Source organism: Rutilus rutilus (assembly GCF_951802725.1).
Source record: "Rutilus rutilus genome assembly, chromosome: 7".
Taxonomy (NCBI): Eukaryota; Metazoa; Chordata; class Actinopteri; order Cypriniformes; family Leuciscidae; genus Rutilus; species Rutilus rutilus.
The window spans coordinates 13,793,963-13,811,487 of record NC_140221.1 but is presented as its reverse complement, the minus strand read 5'-3'; the positions used below and the strand labels follow the sequence as shown (position 1 = coordinate 13,811,487).

At 36.9% G+C, this 17,525-nt stretch overlaps 1 protein-coding gene across 3 annotated transcripts in view; it reads right to left on the bottom strand.

Moving 5' to 3' along the window:
- The window catches only part of abr (ABR activator of RhoGEF and GTPase), a 331,053-nt gene that overhangs the window by 90,111 nt on the left and 223,417 nt on the right, over nucleotides 1-17,525 (bottom strand). For all 3 annotated transcript variants that reach the window (XM_084412865.1, XM_084412866.1, XM_084412867.1), the window contains 2 exons: nucleotides 6,011-6,108; nucleotides 5,791-5,922 (listed from right to left, as the gene is read on the bottom strand). In XM_084412865.1, coding sequence (XP_084268991.1) covers nucleotides 5,791-5,922; nucleotides 6,011-6,108 — 230 coding nt within the window. The remainder of the gene's footprint in view (nucleotides 1-5,790; nucleotides 5,923-6,010; nucleotides 6,109-17,525) is intronic.

Genomic DNA, 17,525 nt, shown 5'->3' with positions numbered 1-17,525 from the left:
GTGAGTGGTTAAAACCCCTTACCCGTCTGGGATCACTGGTGATTTTTGATGTTCAAAATTCATTACTCATAAAAACATCACACTCTTACTTGATCTGGACAAATTCAGCATCATAAGGAAGGTTTAATACTCCAGCTTCGATATTTGACCACTGTTTATGATTTAACTGGTTTGCAGTGACATTAATTTCTTAATTTATGCCAGGAGTGCAAAATAATTAATCTGTAACGATCATTATTTTGAATAGAAATAATCACTCACAAAACATTCATTCTCGTCCTCTCCGGTTTATTTGTGCTCAAATACATATAATAAACAGAATCTGCCAGGGCTCTTAGTCCAATGGAGCGCATATTTGGAGAAATAATTATTAATTATCACATGCCAGTAAAAATTTTCGTCATACAGAATAACCATTTCTATTCATTTTCCACTGAATTATGTGATCTGAAGAGCTCAAACAGCGAACACCACGAGATGTGTGTCTCCTCTTCCTGATTTGCGTCAGATTTGACCTCGGAGAAATATGATTAGCTTGTACAGCCGTCAATCATCTCACGTGATTCAGCGTGACCTCTTCTGCATGACGCGTCCTGTGTACACTTCCTGATTCTGGACATCCGTGATAACAAAGCGAAAGTGACATCTCTTCACCTGAAACAAGCAGCTAATAAATGCACGATTTAAGTATTTATGTTTTGTGTGTTATTTTCGTGCGATTTGGGGTATTTTTATATGAATAAAGAATAGAGGTAAGAGTAAGCATAGCCCATAGCTTCATCTAAAATGCTAAATATAACATATTTCAAAATCTTTTTACGACTTGAAACTATTTTAAACCGCGACCGGAATATGATACAAATACTCTATGGTTTTTTTAAATGAGCTTTAAATAAAAGTGTAATATTAAAAAAAATTATTGTGTCATAGCTTGAGGCTACTTGTTGTGCTAATGCACCTAATGCAGGAGCTTTCTCTGCTTCATAAAATGCATAATATTAGAGATATCATGCTCAGAATTGAAATGAAGCATGACCACAATTGTGGCTACACTTAAGTTGTGGTTATAAGTTGCTATCCTAAATTCACATCATATTTTTATGCATTTAATAAATATTGTCTTAATATTTGTTGTTTTTGTTTTTATGTTTCAGCTTGTATATCTCAATGTTAATAACAGTCTGGTTAATTTTGAGTCTTGAACTGCAAACTCTCAAGGGTTGGCTTTCTAAATATATGTTGGTTATGTGTCTATTCAGAATGACTTCTGAGCAGCAACCTTTTTATTTTGGGTATGTCATGTATGCAGCACTTTCCAAAATTGGGGGTGATGAGGAAGCGTTTTCCTCCCAAGCCGTCAAACTGACGTCATCGGAAAAGGACAACATTCCAGACCGGAAGTAACTTTTCAGATTTTGATTAAAGAGTACCACGACAAACTACAGTAGTCAACATTTGAAGTGGATCAAAACCTTTCATCAAAGTCATACATTCATTTTTAACAATACCCGTTCTTGTCTTAGGACAACTTTGATAAACTTTTTTGATTCACTTAAAATGTTGACTACTGTAGTTTTTTCTGTGTATTAATTTGCACGGATTAATTGTTCACCCCAAGACCAGTATTGTGTGTTAAAGTAAATACGGTCAATTTTGATTTCATGAGGACTTTAATTCCAAATAAATTTTAACCAGTGTGACGGCCCATTATCCTCGATTTCCAGGTTTATTCTTTTGAGAAACCATGGAAACACCAAAGACACTCTCTTGTTTTTTTATTTACAGCGAGTAACATGTTTTTACCATGTTATAGACAACAATATTTTGTCAAGTGGCTAACACAGCAGAAAGAGCTTTATTAGTAGTAACAGTAATACAGTATTTTCTCTACCATACAATACATTTTAAAATGAATTGCATGCCATTTACTAACAAAAGTCATCTAGCTTTCATTAATATGATATTCTAAAATCGATCTAGCTAACTGCAATGTATGTGTCTCATGCCAAGTGTCAAATGTGCAAGTGTCTCATACCAGCCACTGAGCTAACACACAGAGTAACGTTGCGTCACATGTTACACGTCAAAAAGATATCATACTTGAAGACACTTGATGCTGATGATCCTTTTTGGTGCAAACCCACAGCAAATCTAAACTAAAATGGTTCTATATTTCACTACTACACATTTCCATACCATACCATTATCACATTAGAGGGATATGATAAGGCTAGCGCGGACATGTGCAGTTTGACTTTAATTAAACCTGATGAAGTCATAATAGTATCTCATTCTCTCTGAGTGATGTATATTTCCCAGAGTACAGCTGTGTAAAGTAGCCTACTCCACACTCATTACCCCTCTCACACTGCATTGTATGTGCATGTGCCATCATTATATCCCCAGCACAGTTTATCATTCCACAGCTGCATTCATGTCAAGTGTTTTACAAATGTGTAACTCATGGTGTTAGATGCTTAAAAAGAAGTCCTGAACTTCAGACATACAATTCTTTAGCATACCCAAATAATTAAAGGAAATGGATTCGAAAAGTTTCATGGTCACACATTGACAGAAATATTACTGGAATATTTATATTAGTTATAACCTCTCAAAATAATCTAACATAGCTTCAGTACCAACCTGTATGCTGCACAAAGTCTCTTCTAACCACCAGTTTCAACACGCTCTTTAAACTCACTTAAATATGAACAAGGCCTCTCACATGTATAGAAAGGAGTAACTTTAGTTTCAGAAGTGGCTTGTCTTCCTGTCCAGGAAGGAAGGTATTAACTACTAGAAGGCCAAGCAATCAAATATATATTTTATTTGCCAAGCAAAAATATATACTTTACACCAGGAGAGAGTTAAGTGGGCCATAGGTCACATATACTAAAGGGTGAGTGTGAAGTGCACCTCTATGAGAGCAGCTGTGCCTTCTCACTTTGAAGAGGTTCTTGACTTGTTTTCTTTTACTAGAGAACATAAGATGGTTGTTTGGCGCACGCACGCATGCACACACACACGTTTTATGGGTAGACATAATGATTTTTATACTGTACAAACTGCATATTCTATATCCTAACCCTAAACCTATCCATCACAGAGCGCTTTCTGCATTTTCAGATTGTCAAAAAACACCAAGAATGATTTGTAAGCCGTTTTTCTCATGGGGACCAAAAAATGTCCCCATAACATAGGGTAGGCGTAAGCCTACACAGTAAATCTACAGTATATGAAACACTAACACTGTGAATCTCGCTGCAAACAATCATTTGTTCCAACTAGAGCTGTCAAAATTAATGCATTTGACAATAAAAAAAAAAAAATTCAGTTTAACACGTTAAAAATATTTAACGCAATTAACAAAGCATTTGCTTTTGTCATCCTTAGGCTGCACTACAGTATATGATCACGCTATCATTCATTTAAGTGCCAATCATTGCACGATCATTGAACCATTCAAGCACGATTAGATGCAAAAAAAGAACTCAAATCTGTACTCAACTCTGTACTCACACAGTCAGCTGTCAAGAAAACTTCATGGATTCAATTCAGAGGTCAGAAATATCATGGATGGATCTGATTGCATGGATGTACTACCACTGCTATACTAAGGTTAAGGTTTGGGTGTAGGTTAAGGTTAGTATTTGTTTTTTAACGTTATGTAACACATGATACATCCAGACACATTTGTACATGTCGTACATTCATACTATATAGAAATGTTTTTAGTGGCCATGAAGTAATTACTTATTCAAATAAGTACCTACTCAGAGTATGCGATTTCGGACGCAGACCCTCTCGGTAATATTTTGTCACCGAAATATTTTTGTCTCTCTGACAAAAACAAAAGAAGAATCTGGTAAAGATATTTTGAACTACATTTTAATCTCATCTTTTTTCAATTGCAAGTTGATAGTAACAATTATCGTTTAATGATGTTGAAGTTGTCTTGTCGTCGTCTCGTCTTAGTCAGGAAAGAAATGTTGTCGATGAACATTTTTCATCATAATTTTCGTTAACAAAATTAACACTACAGAGTAGTATGTCTGAATTCAAAGTTTTTATAAAAGAGCAGGCAAAAAATACCTGGATGACTTACTACTACCGGCGAGATTATGAAGTGTGTGTCCAATCAACGCATTCTCATCCTAGGGCGTCATATACTAGGGCGTAAATATAAAAATATTTTTTGACATTTCGTCTACATCCAACGCACATGGCACCCTTTATATGAGACGCACAGAGCTTTGTTCGGTTATGGGTAGGTTTAGGTCTGGGGTAGGGTTAGGGTTAGACCGCTAGGAGGCGCCTTCTGGCCCATATCTATATGCGTCTCATATTGACGCTAAAGGGTGCCATGTGCGTTGGATGTAGATGAAATGTCAAAAGCGTCAGTATATGACGCCTTGGGATGAGATCGGGCTGGTCCAATGGACCTATGAGGCCACAGGAGAGGAGTTGTATTTAAAAGAATAAAATGAATGGCAAGAAAGCTACACAACTGACAGTGACAACCTGGCTGATGTAATACATCCAAATTTCATTCATACTGATTTGATAGGTCATTCATAAACATTTGAGAGGTCCTGAAGACTCCTAAGGCAAGTCTCAATTGCCTAACCTCCTTGATGGTGAACAGTATCTAGCATTTGCAAATATGATTTTCTAGCAGAGCTATAAACTCTGCTCCCATAATGCAGCCAGGAACGGACCAACAGTCTATATAGCCGCAAAAGAACTGTGCAATGAGCACCCCATTTTGTTTTTGCTAGTACCATAATAATATTCAATGCTTTTAAACATCTGTCCCTTAGATACTTTATATGGGGTATAAAAGTAATTTTATTATTATGAATAACTATTTCTCCCTCATTCTGTGGAGTTTGGTTGCAAGCATCTCTGCAATGTCTTTATTCCCAAAATAGCATTACTATCAGTATTTCTGTCTGCAGAAGTAATGCTGTGTGTGCGTGTTTAGCTTGTGGTGGTAACGTGTATATCTGTACATACTAATGGGAGTGACATACACACCACATTCTCTGTGAAAACAAAATCATCTCTTTTGCTGTTAATTCAGCTCTGGCTATGATCCCAAGAGAATAACACAAACAAAACAGAAACAAACCTCCTGTGCAATTAAATCCACCTCATTTTTAGTCCCCCCATAAGCTGCCCCAGATTTAAAAGAAGAATGCAATACTTTAAGAAGAAGAATTTGACTGAGGTTTAAGCATAAAGCTTAGCAAAACAGGACAAATGGCTTGATAATGACAGTAAAAAAAGTAGCATCAGCGACTCATATGGTTGTCAAAGTGTTACCACAACAATGAAGATCAATGAAGGCTTTATTCCAGTAATATAAAAAGGGCATGTTTACGAACTTTTTTGTCATGGATCTGCTCAAAAATTCGTCTTGAAAGGAATTCTATGACGATTTCTAATGTAAGCTGCATACTGCAAAACACGTGAACACACTGATCTCAACACAGACATACTCACTTAAGTGTAATTGGGGCATTTCCCATGTATGTGAGGAAAAAGAAATGTAAGCCATGGGTTCTCAGGCAGTAAAGCTGCCAATGTCAAAAATAAAGCACCACAACACACCATCTGCAGAGCACACGCTAACCAGACAACAATAGAAATGACTCACATCAGGAAACCACCACAATTTAAAACTGTCCTTTTGTGGTCTAAACCAGTCTGGTGGAGTCTTACTCAGACCTGAGTGTTTACTGTTGCACACATGTTGTGTTTAACAATGTGTTTGTCTCTTTGTCCTACCTGTACTTGGCCCTTGCCCATGATCTTGTCCACAATCTCATTATCGTCCTTATTGATCTTTGATTTGTCGTAACACTTCTCATAGCACAGGATCCGCAGACACTGAGAGCCCTCCAGCTCTATTTCAAACTCCTGTAGGATAACAAATAAATGAATTGACAGATACATGATGGTAATAATTGGTCAGGTGAATCTTATTTATTATCATGACAAAGCTCACCTCGTTCCACGTTGGTTCTGTTGTGTCCCTGAACACGCGCGTTTTGGCCTTACTGACGAAGTAACCGAAAGAGTCTACCTCCAGCGTACAGTACATATCTACAGAGAGAACACAATAATAATGACCTCATGAGAAAAAAAAAACATTCATAAAAAAAGGTAATTTGAAAGCTGTTGTTACATACACACACCTGCAAAAACAAAAGAGTTGAATTCTATATTATTTGATGTCCGAGGTTTGATACCCGAGGTTTGATACCCATAAACAGCTGTACAGTAAGAGTAACAATCTATATTACTAGGCAGGAGAATTTTTTATTATTATTATTATTATAAATGATTTTATATTAATTTTATTTTATTTAATATTATATAATGTATAGTGTCATATGTTTTTATTCATATTTTAAACTAAAATTACTAATACTACTAAAATAAAATTTTAAAAGAAATTAATACTTTTATACAGCAAGGATGCATTCAACTGATTAAAAGAGACAGTAAAGACATTTCAAATTTTCTATTTTCTATTTCACACAAATGCTGTTCTCTTGAACTTTCTATTCAAAGAAAATATGCATCACAGTTTCCAAAAAAAATATTAAGCAGCACAACTGTGTTCAACATGGATAATAATAAGATAACAATGTTTCTTGAGCAGCAATGGTGAGCAAAATGGCTTGAGCAAAAATGCAGCCATGGTGAGTACAAGAGACTTCTTTCAATTTTGTTTAAAAAATCGTATTGACCCCAACCTTTTGAACGGTAGTGTAACTTCTATTACAGTATATTGCTATTATTAATAATATATTGCTATTAACACAATAAGTCCATGCACTACAGATTGTGAGACAGTTTAGGGGGTTTTAGGCATTAAAATATGAAAAACACCCCAGCATTTCAGCATTTCACAATTTAAAAAAATTGCAGACTCTGTATGATTAATTACTTTGAGTTTATTAATCAAGGCATAGGTTATAAGTGAGTGTAGCTTTACATTTTCATGGTTCACCATGTAGACATGGTGTCAGCACTTAAAACATTGAAAGATTTTTTCAACCCTACTGGTCTATCATATATTATGAAAAGCATCCATATGTGTCAATACTGGCACACAATGCAGTGTATTAACCCATCTCAGAGTCTTTTGGCGGAACAGGCACACAAGGACAAAGGAACAGGCACAGTTGGTGGGACAACCACCAGTGAACACAGCATTTGTCTTATCTATGTGTCTAAAGGTAGGTACCAAACCGATGGCAAAGAACTAGTGCCGATGAAAGGTGAATGCGTTGTCGCATCGCGTCGAGGAAAAAATCTGAGATAGAACACACCGAAAGGACTACAGGCGACTGACAACTAGCAAGCTTGTTCTGCGCCTACGTCTAAAGGCAATAACTGTCTATTTAAGCATATATATTTGTCTATATTCGTCATTCAAAAAAGGAACTGCGGGTATACAAACCATAAAGCGCTGCTTTGCGTCACAAAGCAAAGCCTTGGTTTGGTGCTTACCGTTTGGAATATCAATCATGATGATCACAATCTTTATTCCACTCCACTCATTTATTATGAAAATATTTGAGCAGTGGAATGCTCAGGTAAGATGACGTAAAATTACCGTCTTGACTTCTTTGATTGCTTTCATCACTTTTGCTCTTAATCTTGTGCACAGATTTGTTTGCTAAACTGAACAGCCAATCAGAGTTTTCTCTCTCACCGATGGCCCGAAGCCGATTCTACATGTTGAATCGGCCCAACAAAAAACAGACAGCATCCGACTGGAGCCAACGACACTCAAAAACGCCCTGACGTTGCCCGACAGCCGACCGTCGGCTTGGTGTGTCCCTGGCTTTACAGCAACATGCCTCACATGAGGTGCTTTTGCACTGGGTAGTTATATGAAAATCAGTTATAGGAACTAGCCATCAGGGCGGTCCCCCAAGAACAAAATTTCCCCCTAGAGCCATTTTTTACTGCTTGCATTCGCACCGCCAGAAGAAATTCTGAAGTGACGTAAGCCGGCCAACAGCAACGTCATTAAACGTCATTTAAACGCGGCATTCAACAAAGTCAACAATTGGAGGATGGAGGACGCTGTGATTGTAGCTGTGCCTCTGTTATGCTGGGTACACACTACAAGATATAATAATAATAATAATAATAATAATTTGTTATTAGATATTCGTGCCGATTTAGGTAATTGATAGTCTGGTGTGTAATGTGTATGTTAAAAAATGTGGGGTGGGTGTGTTTCTTTATAATGAAACTGTATGAGCATGCAAACACACCAGATTTATTGGCACAGAATAAAGGTGCAGTGCATTCCGCACATGGCCAGAATGATTGTTTCATGAGATGGCACCACAATGTCATCAGTGGGAATTTCAGGGGTTTCTTTGAGACTGGCTTTTTGATTCACCTCCAGCTCGCACTGTAACATGTAAAGTCCATGTTCACACCATTTTCACAACTTCATCTAAACATTACATTTTGTTTAAATGTTTATTTTTTGTTTAAATGTGTTTTGGCATGGGTTCGGCCAATCAACGTACACTTATGTCACTGATAGCTCCTATTGTGCTGGGTTAGACCCTATTCTGAAGAAGGAGCTAATTTATTCCCACCCTCCATTTCTTTATAGAGCTGGTAAGTCCCGCCCCTTCCGCTAACCCCACTGGACCTCTAGGTTGAAAAATCGTCAATGCAAGTGAATGTGAGAAAATAATTATTTTCTGGTCCCGTTTGAATTTTGCCATGAATGTTGTCTGTGAATTTTTTATATAATTTTTCGTGTGAAGAATGCTACAATTTAGCGGGTAGAAGTTTGATACGGTTAGACTTTGTGTGAGAGCACTTTGTGGACTACAACTCTTCGCTACTAGTTTTTACATCAGACGGGAATCTGAAGAAAGAACAGCCCATTTGGTTTGAATGGTGACATTTGGGTACAAAACACACAGGCATCTCGATCTGTCTCCATAGATTATCGCAGCATTAGCACCGTGATTTGACAAGTGGAGGGAAAATGTGTTATGGGGTGACGTCACATAGGCGACATGTAGTCTTTCTCGTTATGTCTTTTCCGCAACTGCTAGCCAAAGAATCATACAATATACTGTCAAACTCGTAACATGAAAAATTATATAAAAAATTCACAGACAACATATGTTCACATTCATGGCACAATTCAAACGGGACCAGAAAATAATTATTTTCTCACATTCACTTGCATTGACGATTTTTCAACCTAGAGGTCCACTTGGGGTTTTACGGATGGGCGGGACTTACCAGCTCTATAATGAAACTGTATGAGCATGCAAACACACCAGGCTTTATTGGCAGTGCATTCCGCACATGGCCAGAATGATTGTTTTCATGAGATGACACCACAATGTCATCAGTGGGAATTTCAGGGGTTTCTTTGAGACTGGCTTTTTGATTTGGGGTCAATTCAGTTAATAAAATCATGGTGGAAACAATTTGCACCTAGTGCAAAATAAGTACACTTTAGAATACTTTTAAAAAGAGTACTTAATATGAATATAATATACTTGAAAATAATATATTTAAGTGTGAACTGAATGTAATGTTTCCGGACACTTAATTGCATGTTAATTCATTTTAAATGAAAATGTATTATAGCAGGGGTCTTTATCAGGGCTTAGGCGATAGAGACATGATGGAGCAGGGGCCCCCGATACAAAATATGTCAAACAGATTAACATATTAGGCATATAGCCTTCGATATTAATAGAAACTAACTATATTGTGATTAAGAATATTATGTTAAGACAGTAGATCAGAACTATGCACAATTGCACATTATTGTTGTTGCACATGCATCCCTGTATATTACTTTTCATTATTAAATTGAGATTTATGCACCATAATAAATAAAATAACATGTTGCGAAATCACAATTCATTAGTTGTTTGCAGAGTCACATACATTTTGAATTAATCAGATGGACAATTAAACATTTACCTGAACTTTAGTTGCTAGTTTATTAAAAATTCACATATTAATTTGTCTAGTCAACTAGTCAGATGGGCAATTTAACAGTTACTTGAACTTTAGCTTAAAGTTTACTAAACCTTAACATTTTAACTTTGCTGTGAGATGAACAATTAAGAATGGAAGCAATGAGTATGTGAAACGAGTGAGGGTTTTCTAGTAATGTGCTGATATAGCAATAGCAATATACAGTGAGACATTTAAGTCATTACTTTTACAAATAATTAGAACAGAATTTAAAAAAATATATCAATAAGAATATTTTTCTAGCAATCTCAGTCGTCATTTAGCCTACATTACGCGTATCTATTTTGACATACCATATTTTTGTCCCGTACAAGTATCACTGTTAATGCAATTTCGAGAGTGAATCCTACATTTATGTGTCGATGTCATTTCTAAAACTTTGCAGCGTGTAATTGTCCATCGGTCCTCTTAGCAGCATGAAAAACAACACTTTTATTCAATGGTTAATTCTACTTAGCCTCGAAAGCTGGAAAGAGCGCAAATTCAAAAAATTTGAGTGTTTGCCAAATCTGTTTCGCCAATAATATTATATTATTACAGTATTAACTGAGGGTGTTCTTGCTTTTGTTTCAGAGTGCTTATATTTAAATTTGACTTTGTGATATTTTTTTTTTTACTCATGTTTTCATTTTTTTTAACAAAATATTATTTGTGATCAAACATTAATTGGCAGACCCCCTGCAGTACCACTGCAGAACCCCAGTTGAAGACCCTTGTATTATAGTTAACATTTATATTAAACACAATTAACTGAACTTTAGAGGGCTTTTAGACCCACTTAGGTAGATATTGAATACACGTTTATGTAATTTCATAATAACTTCTATTTTCTTTTAAATCTGATTAAAGTGTACTGCTGAATGTACTAATATGCATTTATGATAAACTAAAATTTACTTTTGTCACGTTTTAAATATAATCATATTAATTGCATATTTGTTATGAAGTTTAGTTCATTTAAAACATTTTCACTGTAAATGTAATATTGAATAACACACTACAGTTAAAATTGTAAACAAGCACTTTACATGTGCTTTAGTATGTTAGTCAACACATCAAAATGATTGTACTACTTTAAAGCACAACAAAAGATTATTAAAACATGATTTAAAACATACTTAGTAAACCCTTTAGTTTCTCACCCTTGTCATTCCAAAATTTTGAGAATTACTTTCTTCCACAGAACATAAAAAGCTATTCTGAAAATGTGTCAGTGTTGTTTTTGTTCATGCATTTAGAAGTTAATGGGTTAAACGCTAAAGCTTACCAGAAAAAAGTTTATAATCATTCTCTGGGGCAGCACAAATATAAAACAAAATAAATGTGAAGAATGAATGTTTAACATTTTGTTATATTAGGGCCAAAATATTTTTTGTGAGCTTTTGAACTCAAGTAGGAACGACCTTCCTTCCTTACTTCCTTATTTCCTTACTTCCTTATTGCTGTTATATTTTTCTCAGCTTTGATTTTATATTATGTGTAAATGAAAAGTAAGTAAAAAAAAAATCCATTCTTAAATGATGAATTCTTAATTCATCCTTTACCTTGAATTCTTAATTCAAAGACCTTTACCAGAACCATCCTTCACGAATGGCCCATTTCCTGCAGCCCTACTGCCCTCGCTCTCAATACTAAAAACATGAAATAAGGGCAGCTATATCTCTCCTCATGGTCAGATGAGGCTTTAGTTTTTAGTAGCACTAGGCACAGAAACCTAGTTTTCAGAGAACAGGAAATGTATTTATAAAAACATAAATATCCAAGAAACATTTTTCAGGATAAAAAAAAAAAAAAAATGGAAACGATTGGTAAGGGAAGGTGCTCAGGTTTGCAGATGGTGACCACTGAGTGACCACATCGAACCTCAATGAGAGTGGCGCTTCCGTGCAGTGATTTTAAAAGGGTCCAGGAATAAAAGTGGGCTCTTAAAGACTGATATAGTGCACCATCATTCCTTCAGCCATGCTTTTGACTCGCCATGTGAGGTTTGTGTATAGCAAAAAGCTCAACGAGAAGCTTCTTCAAGAGGTTGTCATTGAAAGGTTCCATTAGACAAAAAAAGTGATGAATAAATAATCTCAGAGTAATAAAACTAAGAGGTTTGGCACAATGGTGCATATGTAGAAAGACAATAACGACTGATGGTTCTGTATTATACAAAGAGTGTAACTGTTAAGGGTTTTAAATTTGACCCAAATGTTCATGGTTTCCCCACACAATGGTAAATGGGAAGTGCCGTAATCTGGGGGAGGAACCGCATCATCTGGCTGATGTTCCCAGATGAAATGAGCTGGTGATGAGAGCCATATGGCAGCTGGCCCATTCACACACACTGTATACTTGCAGATGAGTTTCTTTTCTACAGATTAGGAACCTTTATAGAGGGATATGTAGTGATAGAGTTATGCTGTTATATTTAGGATATTGTATCTGTTATTTTTCTTATGATCATTATTAAAAATGAGATCACCCGATTCTGCTCTTCATGCTGATCCCATTCAACATCTTATATTAAGAATCCGCCCATTACAGTAGCGCCCTTTTTTTTTTTTAAAGTACAGGTTTTTTGCTACTCCTTCAAATTGTCTCCAATTCTTACGAAAATTGTGTTAGCTGACCTTTGGACTGAGCCACAAAGCCATGACAAAACAGATTTTTTTTATTCATCTTGGTTCAAAAGTTATGATGTCACGAACTTAACGAGGTCGACACAAAATTGGTTCAGAGGCTGCATCTCGGTCAAACTTTGATCAATCGAAAAGAAAATTGGCTTCATCGGAACCCTGATATGAGGGTCCATGCCACATTTGGGAATAGCGCCACCTACAGGTCATGAGAAAACTTTTGAACAATTTATCAGAATCAGAATCTTGGTGTCTATGGATTCTCTGTGTCATGCCGAATCCGTGGATTGGACAAACCACGTGCCCACCATTTTGAAATTTGACATGATAAACTGCAATATCTTTTATACAATTTGACATATCTTCACAAAATTTGGTAGGGATCATCGACCGCATGTCCTGAAGGTACCTGAGACGTTCATTTGTGCAAAAACGGTTATAACTTTGGAAAACCAAAATTTTATTTATCATATTTGATATATCATTTGTTATTTTTTAACAATGTGACTGTCCAACATATTGAAGCAAATGAAACACATTTTTTTAGCTACTCCTACCACAAATTTTGCTCAATTTTGTTCAAAATCAGTTCAGATGATCTTTGGACCGACCCGCACTGAAATGACTGAACAGATTTTTGATACTCACTACCGTTCCTGAGAAATATCTCTCCAAATTTGACCCTGTCTGTGTTTGTGTCCTTTTGCTAGTTGGCAAGCTAACCAGTTGCCATTCTTTAATGTGGCTCTTCAGCTATCAGGTTAACCATAAGCTACACTAGCATTAAGTTAGCTTAGCAAGCTAATCTGGTTAACATGCTAAGTAATGCTTTTGTGTGCTCATTCTCACACTGAAAGCTCTCCTTGGCAGCCTGCTGAATCAGTGTCAGCTGAGTGGCGCAATCTGAAATTCCTTGTGCCCCGAAACTTTTAGGTTGTGGGTTCCAATCCTGTTTGGCACATGCCCAGACCGCAAGAAGTAGTGGTTCTAAAGTTGCTTCTGTTCCAGACATAGTGTCTTTCTGAGAATGATCTCAACCGTACTTATTAAATGTAACATGCGGTGCATTTATATACAAATTCTTCATTTTGAGTTGATTTTGACTTGAACTATGGAACTTCTGCATCTTGGTAGACAAGGCAAGGCATGCAGGCAGGTAGGGAAGGCAGAGAAGGCGAGAAAGTTGCATTGCTGGCTTGGCCCCGTATAACTACTTGCAGTTCTTGATACATTAATGTTAATTATTTTTACTATATTATAATTTTTTTGATTTTTATCGTACTCTACTGTTCAAAAGTTTGGGGTAAGACTTTTTAAATGTTTTTTAAAATAGAAGTCTATTATACTCAGCAAGGCTGCATTTATTTGATCAAAAATACAGTACAAACAGTTATATTGTGAACTATTATTAAAAAATTTAAAAGCAGTTTTTTTTATTTAAATATATTTAAAAAAGTAATTTATTCAAGGATTCAAGGATTTTTTATTGTCATTCCATACACGGTTACATAAAGGAACGAAACTAAGTTACTAAGGTCCCGGTCAAAGCACAAGATGAAACATTAACCAATAAAAACATTAGAATCTAAGGTGTATGTTTAAGCAGCGTCATCAATAAATAGCATAATAAGGAATAAAAAACTAGAATAAACAATGCAAAAATAAGACAATAATTAGTGCAATAATTAGTAATAAATAAGAACATAAATAATCAAATAGTATTGCACCTAAAAAATCTATAAAGTAGACATTATTGCTCATAAAGGGCCCTATCTTGCACCCAGCGCAATTGACTTTGTACACAGACGCATGTATCATTCCTATTTTGCACCCGCGCAAAGCGGACTTTTCCCTCCACAGATGCACGTCGGTTAACTAAGAAATACACTTGCGCTCCCCGGGGCGGTTCAGCGCAAAGAGGAGGCGTGTTCCGGCGCAAACGTTCCCTCATGCTATTTTACAGGTTTAGAAAACAATTGCGCCACTAACCGAAAAATAAAACTTTAAAGTCAGTGGCGCGTTGCGCATGTTATTCATATGCTATTTTAAGGGCGCATGCTTGGCCTTAATCAATGTAGCGTGTGCACAACGCGCATACACTTTGATTCTCTCATCTACACACAGACGCAGCAGTTATCATTTTTGCAAATCATACATTATTACGATAGATAGATAGATAGATAGATAGATAGATAGATAGATAGATAGATAGATAGATAGATAGATAGATAGATAGACATTTTATTATAAAAGCATACATCTAGCTTACACATTTACCCAAATTATCATACGCCTGTTTAACCGAAGTTCATTTGGGTGTGTTTCTCCATCCCCAACGTCCCTGATGAGAACGTCGGTCTCCTCGGCCTTGAACCGCTCCTGTCGTGTGCCTGGCAAATCCGCCGTTATAATAGGAATCCGCTTTAGAACAAGCACGCCTGCTCTTAAAGGGAATGTGAGATGTCGCTCTGATTGGTTTATTTCACGTTACGCCCAAACCACACCTATGAATAATGAAGCTACTTCAGACCAACCCCTTTTAGATTTGCGCCAGGCGCAAGAGTCATTTATCCCGCCGGGAAAATAGCAACAGCGCCAAGACCCGCCCACAAAGTTACTTGCGCTTTGACACTTGCGTTTCAGATCGTTAAAATAGGGCCCAAAAAGTCAAAATAGAACTGTTATAAAAATAAATAAAAACATTGAAACATTACACATGCAAGTATCTATGTTGTTGCACGCAAAGTAAAAGAACAAGAATTGAGCGCAACCTTCTTCCTGAGGGAAACGGGGCAAACAGTCTATAGGCAGGGTGGGAAATATCCAGTCCTTAATAATACTGGCCGCCCTGTCCCTGCATCTACTACTGTAAATATCCTCAATTGTGATGTGATGATACTCTCCACCTACACATATAGAAGGATGTAAGGACTGTAATGCCCAGACCAGCCCGCTTGAGCCTCCTCAAGAAGTACAACCGTTGATTGGCCGCCTTTATTATACTAATGGCATTAGTATGCCAAGTTAGGTCAGTCCACTGCTATATCATCTGCAAATTTCACAATGTGGTTGCTTGAAAAGTAGCTGAGCAGTCATAGGTCAGCAGAGAGTAAAGCAGGTGACTCAATACACATCCCTGAGGAGAGCCAGTGTTGAGGATAATGGAAGAGGAAGTGATACTGTGGATTCTAAAAGTCTGTCTCCTGTTTGTAAAGAAGACCAATATCCAGTTGAATAATGCTGGACTCATTCCGAGCATCTCCAACTTGTGCACCAGTTTTTGTGGTATGATTGTGTTAAAAGCAGAGCTAAAATCAAGAAAAAGCAGTCTCACATAAGAGTCCCAATTTTCCAGGTGGGTGAGGGCCATATGTACAACATACAAAGACGGCATCTGCAGTACATCTGTTCCCCCTATATGCATACTGGTGGGGGTCAATGCTGAAGTCGATTCATTTTTTTATTTGTTCCATGACCAACCACTCAAAGCACTTCATGACTATCGGAGTTAGTGCTACTGGGCTGTAGTCATTTAGGCACGAAACTTGTTGAAATCTTTGGAACAGGGATAATGGTCGCAGATTTAAAGCATGATGGTACCTTGGCTTGAAAGAGTGAGATGTTAAATATGTCTGTTAGTACCTCAGATAGCTATAATGCAAAGTCTTTCAGAACCTGGCCGTGAATGCTGTCTGGGCCAGCTTCCTTGCAGGGCTTGACTTTCAGGAGGGACCTCCTGATATCCACTATGGTTACACTGGGAAGCAGCACATCCAATGAGAATGCAAGTCTGGTGCTAGGGGAAGTATTAAGGGCTTCAAAACGAGCATAAAAGTTATTGAGAGCATCAGGAAGAGATGGATCCCTAGGACATTCAGTGTCTCTGCTGTCATAGCCTTGATTCTATGAGGGTCATTGATAGAAAAATTACCCTGTATCTTTGCAGCATATGCAGTCTTGGCTCTTTTAATACTTGCAGTCAATTTCCTTCTTGCTGCTGTGAGCGCTGCTGTATCACCAGACCTGAATGCAGAATCCCGGGCTCTCAAAAGAGTTCTAACCTCAGCATTCATCCAAGGTTTCTGATTCGGATGGATACTAATTATTCTCGTAGCGGTAACATCATTCACGCTCTTACTAATATAGCTCATACACTTGCTTCCACACTTTTTCTATGAGAAACAAAAGTTAAACAGGGAGCTTGAGAAGCTGCTGCACTTCTGTGTGCCGCCATCTTGTGATGGTAAAGCTGAATTTTCAGCATCCATTACTCCAGTTTCCAAACAGTATATTCAAATGATAAGATGGAGATGCCATGAAAACAAAAGAAATAGAGGTTGGAAACTTGCAGAAAGGCAAAGATATTTAATTTACTCTAAGTGTTACTTAAAACTGTGGTTGGTATTCTGGGTCAGTATTTACCCCCTAAAACTCTTTGTATCAGGAGGCCAATGGCAATGACCCAGTTCGCATTAATGGCCCACAGCAAGGATTTGGTTGTGTTTCCTGTCAGAGTGGATGAAGGCCTTTAATAAGACTCCAAAAGGAGGATTCAATCAGCAGCTGAGAATGAGAAGGTACATCCTGGTATAAAAAAGATATTCAAACATCTGCATATCCTTCTGAAAAACACATTTGCTCTCACTGTCATATTCATGATGACCACAACACCACCAACTCCATTAAAAAAAGAAAAAACAAGCATCCAAAAACTTCAAAACAGTCTAACTGTTCTCTTGAAACGGCTCTTTTGAATCAGTCTTGAGGAAGTACATTGTGTGATTCATTGGGGCTTTAAAACAGACATCTGATTGTTATCTGAGCTGATATGATCTACAGAATCTGCTG